General features: G+C 35.7%; 1 protein-coding gene across 1 annotated transcript in view; it reads right to left on the bottom strand.

The window, feature by feature from the left end:
• Impbeta11 (importin beta11) overlaps positions 1–13,009 on the bottom strand; it is a 277,003-nt gene that overhangs the window by 126,577 nt on the left and 137,417 nt on the right. Inside the window, exons 11-12 of the mRNA XM_090391468.1 lie at positions 7,314–7,354; positions 6,488–6,626 (exon numbers count right to left, since the gene is read on the bottom strand). Coding sequence (XP_090247594.1) covers positions 6,488–6,626; positions 7,314–7,354 — 180 coding nt within the window. The remainder of the gene's footprint in view (positions 1–6,487; positions 6,627–7,313; positions 7,355–13,009) is intronic.

Raw genomic sequence — 13,009 nt, forward strand, 5'->3', positions numbered from 1 at the left:
ATACAATCAAAAAGAAAAGACAGTCCTTGTCAGGGGATCTAAATAACAGAGTAGGAAATTATTGTCAGATATACAGAAATATTTTGGGAAAATTTGAGAAAAAAGCAAAGCTAATAATAATGGCAAATACCTATTAGATTTCTGCTCAATTCTCTGCATTTATGGACTGGTTATTACTAACACAGAGTTCCAACATAAAAATGTGAATAAATTCACATGGAGAGAAGAGACAAAGAATACAAAGAGTCTCATTGACTATGATATTGTTGATAGTGATGTTTACTCACTTCTGCAGCACACTAGAGCGTACAGAATATTTCAAATTGGAAGTAATCACCTAGTTTTGAGCAGGATAAAATTGAATTTCATACTGAAAAGCAGGACATGTAAGAAAGTTTTAAAGCGAATAAAAGTTGAGCAGCTCTCAGATGTGAACTGTAGACTAAAATACACAAACATTATTGAAGGAAAAATTGAGAGAGTTTGAAAACAGGAATCAAGCCTTGGAGATTCAGTGGCAAGCCCTGAAGAAAACATTGGTTGATTCAGCCAGAGAGGGCACGTGGTGATGTTGTCTGCAAGGATAGAAAAATCAGAACTCCATGGTGGACATAGGAAGTTAAACAGGCAGCGAAGGAAAGAAAGAAAACATATTGAAAGTTCCTGGCAAATAAGACAGCTTGTGCTCTTAGAGAATACAGACACAAATGTAAGAAAGCTAAACAATGTGTAAAACTAGCTAAACAAAAGTCATGGAAAGACGTTGGTAAGAACATAGAAAATAAATATCAAGAAGGTGGCAAGATATTATGGAGGTTGTTGAAGAAGCTCAGAAATGGATGAAAGAGTGCAGTAAAAGGAATTAGAGATGACAAAGGTGACAAGAAAACTGGAGAAAAAGATATCCTTGATGTATGGAGTAATTACTTTGAAAAACTGCTTAACGAAACAATCAGTGACAACACAGTGGGTAAAAAATATCTATACTTGAAGTAGAAAAAGGCATCAAAGGCATGAAATGTGGAAAGGCAGCTGGAGTAGACAATATTCAACCAGAAATGCTCAAGTATGGAGGTATAATAAAAGTCTTGCAGTGGCTGCATTGCATAGTTCAGAAGGACTGGACAGATGGACGAATCCAAGATGACTGGAGTAGAGCTCTCATATTACCCATATATATAAAAAGGGAAATAAAACTGAATGTAAGATTTACAGAGATATTTCCCTATACTGAGGGTTGGTTCCTGGTAAGATTTATACAAGTATACTTGAGAAACGTTGAGAAGGACTGTGGAAGGGAAGCCTTGTGAAGAACAGCTGGATTTAGGCCAAATAGAAGCTGTCATTATCAGATTTTCACTTTATGACAAATGGTTGAAAAATTATGGGAACATAACAAAAAGCTGTATTTAAGTTTTGTAGACCTGCAAAAGGCATATAACAAGATACCAAAAGAACAGCTATTCAAAAGACTACAGTTATATGGGGTAAATGGGGCATTATATCAAGCAATACTTAGTCTTTATTTGAGTTTTAAGTCAGCAGTTAGAATTGAAGGAAGTACAGGAAGATGGTTTAATGCTAAAAGTGTCAGACAAAGATGTACATTATCTATATGGATCACATTATGAAGAAAAACAGTATTCAACCTGATATCAAAATTAGAGATGTTAATCTCAGCTCTTTAACTTTATGCAGATGATGTTATACTTTTAAATAAATCCAGTATAAGTCTGCAAGATTACCTGACTAAATTGAATAACTGTTATTAATTAACTTAAGGAATTCAAAATGTACACTAGAATATAAATGAAATTGGTTCTCACCAAAGCAAGACCACCAAAAACCAACATATCCAATAGTGAATATAAAGCTCTGCAGGAAATGAAGAAAAACAAAGAAATAGTAATCACCAAAGCGGATAAGGGAAATGCCACCGTAGTACTCAACCAAACAGACTACACAGGTAAGCTTAATGCTCTATTAATTAGATTGGGCTACATACCTCCCTATTGAATACAATTCCACCAACTCACACATCAGAAAACTCCATAGGCTACTTAAGAAGGTAACTTCTTGGCCTGTAGAAGTTACTAACAAATTAAAACCGTTTAACTCTATACCTCCCCCCGTATATATGGACTCCCCAAAAATACATAAAGAAAATGTGCCATTACATCCCATAGTGGATGGCATTGATTCCCCCCCCCCCCCCACACACACACATACAAATTAGCTAAACATTTGGCCAAAGCACTCATACACTATACTGGCAACACACCATCACATATAAAAAACTCAGGACACTTCAAAGCCAGCACAGAAAACCTTACACTCCAACATATTGACATAATGGTCAGCTTTGACGTCTCCTCTATAATCACAAATGTCCTCCCTCTCAAGGAACCTTATAGTTAATCCAAGCTAATTTCCTCCTGATATCTCAGCCCTATTTCAGTTCACAATGAACTTATGCTATTTCGTTTGGCAGGGAAAATTCTACAAACAAATAGAGGGGACCGCCATATGTTCACTCCCCCACCCTTGGCCAACATCTTTATGAAGACTTTTGAAGAGAAAGCCTTAAACTTTGCCCCACAAAAATCAACCATATGGCTTCGCTACATTGATGATGTGTTCACTATTTGGCTCTGATGCACTCCTCTCCTTCTTAACACACTTAAACAACCAACACCCCAGAATCAAGTTCACCCTGCAAAAAGAGGAAAACAACAGCCTCCCTTTCCTAGACACACTAGTAACCCACCAGCCTGATAGAACCTTAATCGAAAGCTTGAAATGTGGAAAGGTAGTAGGAGTAGATGATATTCGACCAGAAATGCTGAAGTATGGTGGTATAAAAGTCTTACAGTGGCTGCACTGCCGAGTTCAGAAAGCCTGGACAGAGGGATGAATTCTCGATGATTGGAGTAGAGCTCTCATAGTACTCATATATAAAAAAGAAATAAAACTGAATGTGAGAATTACAGAGGTATTTCCTTACTGAGTGTTCCTGACAAGATCTATGCAAGTATACTTGAGAAATGGTTCAGAAGAATTGTGGAAAAAAGCTTGGTGAAGAACAAGCTGGATTCAGGCCAAATAGAGGCTGTCGGGATCAGATCTTCACTTTACGACAAATAGTTGAGAAAGCATGGGAATATAACAAAGATCTGTATTTAAGTTTTGTCGATCTGGAAAAGGCATATGACAAGGTGCCAAAAGAGAAGCAATTCAATATGTTACAGTTATATGGTGTCAATAGGGCAATACTTAGTCTTTATTTGAGTTGTAAGTCAGCAGTTAGAATTGAAGGAAGTACAGGAAGATGGTTTAATGTTAAATCTGGTGTGAGACAAGGATGTACATTATCCCATCTGTTATTCATTATCTCTATGGATCACATTATGAAGGAAGTGGTATTAAAGCTGATATCAAAATCAGAGATGTTAATGTCAGCTCTTTGCTTTATGCGGATGATGTTATACTTCTAAATAAATCTGCTACAAGTCTGCAAGATTCTCTGACTAAATTGAATAGCTGTTGTAATAGATATGGTATGAAGGTCAGCAATAAAAAGACAAAGACAATGAAAATAGGCAGAATCATTGAAAATGTCAACTGTGTTGTGAATGGAGAACCTGTGGAACAAGTAAAACATTTCAGCTACTTAGGCACGATTTTTACTGAAGATGGTAAATTAAATATAGAAATAGACAACAGAATCAGCAAAGCTGGTATCGTGGGAAGTCAATTGAATAAATTCATATGGAATAAGAAAGAAATTAGTCGGAACACTAAATTAGCTGTATACAAGACAGTGTTCAAACCAGTTTTAACTTATGGAACTGAGAGCTGGGTCAGAAGTAAAACACTTGACCAAAGACTAGAGACTGCAGATATGAGAGTCCTGAGAAAGATTAGAGGTGTGAACAGATGGCATCAATGGCAATATCATATTAAAAATGAGGATATTAGGAAAGAACTTGACATTGTCAGCATCCAGGAATGCGTTAGCAGAGCTAATCTCAGGTGGTATGGTCACTTAAATAGAATGGGAGAGGAAAGATTAGCAAAACAAGTGTTCTCTGCCAGGTTGGCAGGAAAACGACCCAGAGGAAGACCAAGATATAGGTGGATTGATACGGTACAAAGTGCCTTAGACGATAGAAATATAAGATCTGATAATGTTGGAGTCTTGACAAGTAACAGACTGATTTGGAGGAAAATTGTAGATAGGAAGTTAGTAATGATGTAATTTTTTCATGTAGTACTGTCATATCCTGTACACCCCTTGAGGGTGCATGGCAGGAATTTGATGATGATGATAATGATGATGATGAAATGTATTTATTTTGTATTTTGGTCTTCAGTCAGTGAATTATTTGGATTCTGAGACAAATAGAAAAAAAGAGGTCATTGCACCAATTGGAGTGAACCCTTTTGCAATAAATAAATATATAGGTACACTTGGAATTAAAAAAATAATTGTTGAACAGAGATCATCTCTATACAGGATAATATTAAATAATTAAAAATCCTATATTTAAACAATGGCGCAACCAGTAGGATTAATATTATGATAATATCCTCTATATAAACATCTCTAAATAAAAATAAATTTCTAATATTAACAATGTCATCATTGCCAGTCAAGAGGTTCTGATTTACTGGGAGTGTTCTGCCGCAATGAGTGTTCTGACCATGGACTGTTAATACAAATGAGAATCATGGGTGGGTGGGTGTGCTGGAGCAAGTGTTATAGTCTCTGAAACACAGGTAATACCAAACAGCAATAAAACTTGGGATACTAAGGCAGTCACTACAGAGAATCTTTAACAAGCTGGGTCTTTTTGTACGTCATTCAGATGGGTCAGTGTTTTAATAGCAACAGATTATGCTGCACAGCAGAGAATACTGTGCGCATGTGCTGGCTAATGTCTATGAAGATCCATCCTTCCTCCATAATGTCTGGTTCTCGGATGAAGCACATTTCCATCTAAGCGGTCATGTAAACAGACAAGACTACAGGTTTCTTGGTTTCTCGAGACCTGAATTTGTCCAAGAGAAACCTCATCACTGCAAGAAGGTCACTGTATAGTGTGTGTGTGTGTGGTTTTTAGCCATGGCATAACTGGGCCCTACTTAATGTTGTAACCATGACCTTGAATAGAAACTACTACATCGAGAATGTGTTGGTTCCATTCACCAAAGATTTACATAGGATGTGTCGTGCAAAACACATTCCATTTCATGCACAGGGATTCCAACAGGGCAGAGCAACCTGTCACAAATCATGTGGTTCTAGAGCCTATTTATTGGAGCATTTCCCTGGGAGATTCATTTAGAGATTCACAGAATTTCTGAACCCTTCATGTTCTCCTAATCTCACATCACTTGATACCTTCACTTGGGATATGTTGAAGGAATGGGTATTCCACCATGACTTGCCTTCAAACCTTAATGAATTAAGGGATAAAATTGCATGATATGTCCAGCAGATGTCCCAGTTCTTGTTCTCCAAATTGACAGAGAATCTTCGCATGTGCTACAAAACCTGTCTTGAAAGACAACATGCCCAATTTGAGCATGTTATCTGCCATCTTTAATGTTTTATACGACCAAGATTCCAATGATAGTTGTAGATGTATATATCATCATATATAAACATGTATTTCTTTGTTAATAAACTTGTTTAGTCCATAACATATTGTTATAGTTATTCAGTACTTTTTGGGGGGGGGGGGTCTATACTGTATAAAAGGTGTGGTAGATGGGAGAATGCACAAAGTTTATTGTTTGGGAGGGAGGGAGGATGAATATGGATATGAAATGTAAGCATACAAGGGAGTTAGTGGTGGTAGTAAGATACTCATGAGATGAAAAGAATGACAGAAAAAAAAACAGAAATGATTTAAAAAAAAGAACAGCAGAATAAAGCATTCTAAAAGCTGAGAAGAAAAATAAAAACCACTGCCTCTAATACTGTATTACATCTTTGGTGAAGAAGTAACTATGAATTTGAGTAATATACTAAATGTATATTACTAAATATACTAATAATAATTTAGTAATACATTTAGTGACTGTATATTAGTAATATACTAATATATAGTCAGTGTTAAGAAAATAACTTCCTCCCCTTCCTGGAACTTTACTTGGTGGAAGATGAAGGCACTTATCTTGAAAAGGCTGATAGCACTACAGAGGACAACGTACTACTGGAGATTCTCCATCTCAATTCACTTAATATTAAATCCCACAGTTACACGACTTGAATGTAAAATGAAAACCCCATCTTTTTCTCTTTTTAAAATAAACTTTTGCATGACATTCTAGTGAATTGCAACTGTAAGATAAGATTTTTTCTCCTTACTAATATCAATAATCTTTTTAAAAGGAAATAAATATACACAGCTGATTTTTAACATCCATCAAAGTAATTCAAACTCATTCTCCAATTAAATGAAAATGTTTCATTTCTTACCAGCTTCCTTCTGAAGGATCGACCTAATATCTCTAGGAATATTTACATTTTGTATATTCCGTATCATATCTAGGACTAGAGGTGTGAGTGTCTGCCGAAACTCATGGAAGAAAGATAAGAAAAGTGCTTCTGTACAAGGCTGGAAAAAAAACACAAGCGAAACAAATTAAAGATTTTCCAATGATTTCTCACAGTTTCAGCTTACTGTGCATGTGAGCATATATGCAAGAAAAAACATACGAATTAAAATTTAACAGCTAAATTTCTAACAATAAAAACAATTTTATCTCTTGATAACTTATTATTTCATACATAATCAAATGAAATAAATAAAAAAGATATAAACAGATATCTAAATGCAGTGAATGCAAAATCAAGCAAATCAACATATAAGCAATGAAAAATGCTTATTTTAACAGATGAGGATACTCTAAAAGCTAGTCTATATACAGCAATCCTCCAATTAACACGGTTAATGTGTTCACAGCAAAGACCATTAACGGAAATCGTGCTAATTGATTATAATATTCAATATGAACAATTATAATTGGTCTATGAACTTCAAAAATATAGGGACAGTGAACGTCTATTGAGTTTTTGTCATATTTCCGAGAGTTGGAATAATTTTGAATAACAATTTACCAAGAGTGATGTTTTTTCAGTATTACTGCACTATCATGTTGGTGCAACTTAATGTACTGTAGCAACTATAGGCTATAAAAGTTTTTATATCATCCTCTATTTAACAATTAAGAAAATAATGGTATATTTAATCTCTATACACAAAACGTTTATTACAACTGGTACTAACATGTGGCACACTCACCCTCAAACTGAATTTCCACGTTTCACCACCTTCATCAGCAGCTAAGACAAAATGAAATTAATGGAATTAAATCATGACACTGCAAAATTTAAAAACTCATTTATAAAAATTAAGTATCATTGACTTAATGATATCAGATAGATAATGGAAATAAAATAAAATCTAATGAAAAGACATTACATTGACTATCTGAAAAATGAAACACCATTATACATGTTACATGTATTAATCTGTAGGCAGACTCCCAAAATATATCCTACTATACTTAGTCTTTTCATGAGAAAGAAACAGAATTAGTCTTTTAGTATTATCAATAGATAATAAATACGAAAACTGCTATTTCTGAGTTAATAAACCAAAATATTAGTTTCTGCGAATAAGTGTATTTGCAAGAGGGGGAGAGGAATCTATCTTAACCAACAAACGAAGCTTACCTTCTCTAACTAAAACTCAATGATTTCTTGAACTGTAAATTGCTCACTCTATGATTTCTTCTATTCCAATCTCTGAAATATGTTCCTTCTGATATCTCAACCTCATATCAGAGAATACTCACCTAACATCTTTTTTTTTGCAAATATTTTCTTTGATTCAGAAATGTTTTAATTGCTCTAAGGAGCAATTAAAAGAATACTGAATAGAAATAACTAGACCCAGCATATTCACAGTAACTTCTTCCAGATTTCATGCTTAATCCCTTCGTTCATCCATTTTATTTCTACCTTTGGAATACACTCAGGCAAATATGCTACTAAACAGCTCTTGATCAATGCCCACCTGTGTCCTTTCCAATCAACTCCTCTTTTCATACTATAGCTTTACTTGTTTCCTAAGTTTTTTGTAATCACCAGTCCCGTAGTTCCACATATATCCCTTCTTCACAGAAGTTCTTAATGGCAACAACAACCCAAGTGATCACTTCCATTCATTTCAGACAAATTATGGAGAATACAGCCATGTTAGAAATAATTACAGGTGTCCCTTGCTTAACGTGGGATTTGATTAACGCAGTGAAATTAAATTGCAACAATCCCTTTATATACGTGGCATGAGTTTTAATTAACGTGCTTTCAAAGCCTATTTTCTTAGGCTTTGAAAGCACGTTAAAGCATTTTCTACCATTGTTGTTTCTACTCCTCAAAGGCAGTAGAAACAACAATGGTAGAAAATGCGATTATGCTAAAAGAATTTTGGAAAAATTTTTAACATTAAACACGCAATTGAAAACATTCATGACTCGTGGGAACAAGTGTCTTCTAGCTGCATGAGAGCTGTTTGGAAAAACTTTTTGCTAGAATGCGCTAATGACTTAGGTGATTTTCAAAATCCTGTGAACGTGGTTGAAGAAATCATTGCAATTGGTGAAGACCTTGGTTTTAATGGTGTTGACGCAGATGTTAAAGAATTATTGGATTCAAATTCAAAAGATTTCAGTGAGAACGATCTTCTTGAAATTGAACAACAACACACATATGAAGACAACGAACAAATGGAATGTGAAGATGAAGTTCCAAAGGAGGTAACAATCAAGGAATTGGATGGAATATTTAGCAGTTTTGAATCTCTTAAGCAGCGAGTAATGGATATGGATCCAAATATTAATCGAAGAATGCTTGTTTGCCGAGGTCTAGAGAGGTCATTTTGCTTATCATAGAATTTATGCTGATAAGAAAAAAAAAACTACAACTGTTCATATGACTCTTGATAATTTTTATTTGATAAAAAAATTGCAGTAACTAATGTAGGTACAAGCATTTATTAAACATTTACTTTGCATTAATTTTTATCTTTCCTAAAAGAGTACCTATGAAACGAATTTTTACCATTGATTATTATATTTGATTAACGCAATTTTGATATACATGATAACATCGAGGGGTTAATTAATCGTGTTAATCAGAGGTTACCTGTACTTTAATTTCCTGACATTTCGACCTTCATATTAAGGTCATCACCTGGAGTATATACACACATATATATTACATTTCAAACGGTATACCAAAGAGACAATGATTTGATCAATGTCTCTGTATATGTGTATACTCTGTATGTATATGTGTAATTTATTACCTGAATATCCCTCCCCTCCCACCTCTTCAAATCTTCCACTATATCATTAATGTATAAATTAAACAGAAGTGGTCCTAGTACAGAGCCCTGGGCACTCCACTAGTCACCCTCATTTGCCTTGATTCCACTCCCTCACACACCACCTTTTGATATCTGTCTATCAGCTCCCCGCTCCCCTTCAATCCATGCCAATCAACCTCGTATTCATTTCCATTTACTTCAATTTATGTAATAGGAGGGGGTGGGTGGAAAGTTCTGATAAACATATCTAGAACAAAAATGATATTAAAGCAACTGATATAACCACAAGAACATGAAATGAGGTTATAAGACTATACGAACATAAGTAACCTTCATAACTCTGCTACTAGTATGTTCTTCTTGTGTATTCTGTCAAATGGCTTTGCAAAGTCTAGCAGTATCATAGTGTAGCCATTTACTTTATCCAATTCTGCTGTCACCTTATTATAAAATATGAATAAATTACTGAGGCAGGTAAAGGCAGTCTTTTACAAAGCCATGCTGTCCCCTTTAAAGTATCACATTCCTATCCACCCATTTCTGAATTTTACCTTTAACTAACTTTAACCACCATCTAGAGATACTAATTGGTCTGTAGTTTGCTACTTCTGTCTTGGAGCCACTTTTATGTAATGGAACTATCTTATCCCCCCCCACCCCCACTCTTTTCACTCCCTTGAAACCTTGCTAGAGCTGAGACTTAAGATTAAACAACTTCATCAGAGGCACAGCCAGTTCACTTTTTATAGCACACAAGCTGACATGCCCACTGCTGTTTCACATTGATATTTTTCAATATACCAAGTATCTCCAGTTCATCTACCTCAATTCTCACATCAGTCTCTATCACGTCAGCAACTTTGCAGTTACTGACGTGATGGTGGATGATAGTGGATATCATCCACTGCCTGGATGATATCCCCTCTGCAGGTGAATAAACTCAATCATCACAACAGTTTCATCTCCCTTATTTCTGATACTCTGGCATTTATAAATAAGCTTAGCAATTCATTTCTTATCTATAACCAGTCCTACTCATGCCACCTCACCCCCTCATCTGAGACTTCTCAGCTGCTTCTGCATCTGCTCACCTTTACTCTGTCCCATATATATCGCTTCTGATTTGGCTACTCCCTATACATCCCAGGCTATCCAATTCCTATGGTGTAGCATTCAATACTGCTTTTAGAATCCCCTGACCACTTGCTCTCCCAATTTTCCTGTCCAGCTTGCATTCCTGCTCTCCCATTCTCGTCTCTCACGTTATTCTCATCTTCATTCACTTTAGTTTCACCTGGTCCACTCTCCCAACTTTCATTTACATCATCTATGATTTCCACTGATACCTTCTTCGCTTCACTCATTTCTCTTCCTTCCATCAATCAAAAACCATTCAAATGCAGCCCTCTTATGCAGTTTCATTCGTTCCTCAAACTTATCCCATACATTCCCAAACTTCCACCTTTTTCTTTTCACACATTTCTGCTAAAATTTTGTTCATGATTTTCTGTGCTCTGCCTAAACTCATCATTGTCATACCCAGGCAACACACGAACTACTCCTTTTACAATGCTGTCTTCCTACAGTGTTATCTTTCACTCTTCTCAATAATCACCTGATATTCATCCTCATGTTCTTCCTATACCTAACCAAATCATTCATTCCTACTACCACCACTAACTCCCTTGTATGCTTATATCTCATATCCATATTCATCCTCCCTCCCTCCCAAACAATAAACTTTGTGCATTCTCCCATCTACCACACCTTTTATACAGTATAGACCCCCCCCCAAAAAAAAAAAGTACTGAATAACTATAACAATATGTTATGGACTAAACAAGTTTATTAACAAAGAAATACATGTTTATATATGATGATATATACATCTACAACTATCATTGGAATCTTGGTCGTATAAAACATTAAAGATGGCAGATAACATGCTCAAATTGGGCATGTTGTTTTTCAAGACAGGTTTTGTAGCACATGCGAAGATTCTCTGTCAATTTGGAGAACAAGAACTGGGACATCTGCTGGACATATCGTGCAATTTTATCCCTTAATTCATTAAGGTTTGAAGGCAAGTCATGGTGGAATACCCATTCCTTCAACATATCCCAAGTGAAGGTATCAAGTGATGTGAGATTAGGAGAACATGAAGGGTACAGAAATTCTGTGAATCTCTAAATGAATCTCCCAGGGAAATGCTCCAATAAATAGGCTCTAGAACCACATGATTTGTGACAGGTTGCTCTGCTCTGTTGGAATACCTGTGCATGAAATGGAATGTTTTTTGCACGACACATCCTATGTAAATCCTTGGTGAATGGAACCAACACATTCTCGATGTAGTAGTTGCTATTCAAGGTCATGGTTACACCATTAAGTAGGGCCCAGTTATGCCATGGCTAAAATCCACACACACACACTATACAGTGACCTTCTTGCAGTGATGAGGTTTCTCTTGGACAAATTCAGGTCTCGAGAAACCAAGAAACCTGTAGTCTTGTCTGTTTACATGACCGCTTAGATGGAAATGTTCTTCATCCGAGAACCAGACATTATGGAGGAAGGACGGATCTTCATAGACATTAGCCAGCACATGTGCACAGTATTCTCTGCTGTGCAGCATAATCTGTTGCTATTAAAACACTGACCCATCTGAATGACGTACAAAAAGACCCAGCTTGTTAAGGATTCTCTGTAGTGACTGCCTTAGTATCCCAAGTTTTATTGCTGTTTGGCATTACCTGTGTTTCAGAGACTATAACACTTGCTCCAGCACACACACCCATGATTCTCATTTGTATTAACAGTCCATGGTCAGAACACTCATTGTGGCAGAACCTCTTGACTGGCAATGATGACATTGTTAATATTAGAAATTTATTTTTATTTAGAGATGTTTATATAGAGGATATTATCATAATATTAATCCTACTGGTTGCGCCATTGTTTAAATATAGGATTTTTAATTATTTAATATTATCCTGTATAGTGATGATCTCTGTTCAACAATTATTTTTTTAATTCCGAGTGTACCTATATATTTATTTATTGCACAAGGGTTCACTCCAATTGGTGCAATGACCTCTTTTTTTCTATTTGTTTCAGAATTCAAATAATTCACTGACTCAAGACCAAAATACAAAATAAATACATTTCATCATCATCATCATCAAATTCCTGCCATGTACACTCAAGGGGTGTACAGGATATGACAGTACTACATGAAAAAATTACATCATTACTAACTTCCTATCTACAATTTTCCTCCAAATCAGTCTGTTACTTGTCAAGACTCCAACATTATCAGATCTTATATTTCTATCGTCTAATGCACTTTGTACCGTATTAATCCACCTATATCTTGGTCTTCCTCTGGGTCGTTTTCCTGCCAACCTGGCAGAGAACACTTGTTTTGCTAATCTTTCCTCTCCCATTCTATTTAAGTGACCATACCACCTGAGATTAGCTCTGCTAACGCATTCCTGGATGCTGACAATGTCAAGTTATTTCCTAATATCCTCATTTTTAATATGATATTGCCATTGATGCCATCTGTTCACACCTCTAATCTTTCTCAGGATTCTCATATCTGC

Source organism: Typopeltis vanoorti, chromosome 4 (assembly GCF_054136105.1).
Source record: "Typopeltis vanoorti isolate ZY-2024b chromosome 4, IOZ_Tvanoo_1.0, whole genome shotgun sequence".
Taxonomy (NCBI): Eukaryota; Metazoa; Arthropoda; class Arachnida; order Uropygi; family Thelyphonidae; genus Typopeltis; species Typopeltis vanoorti.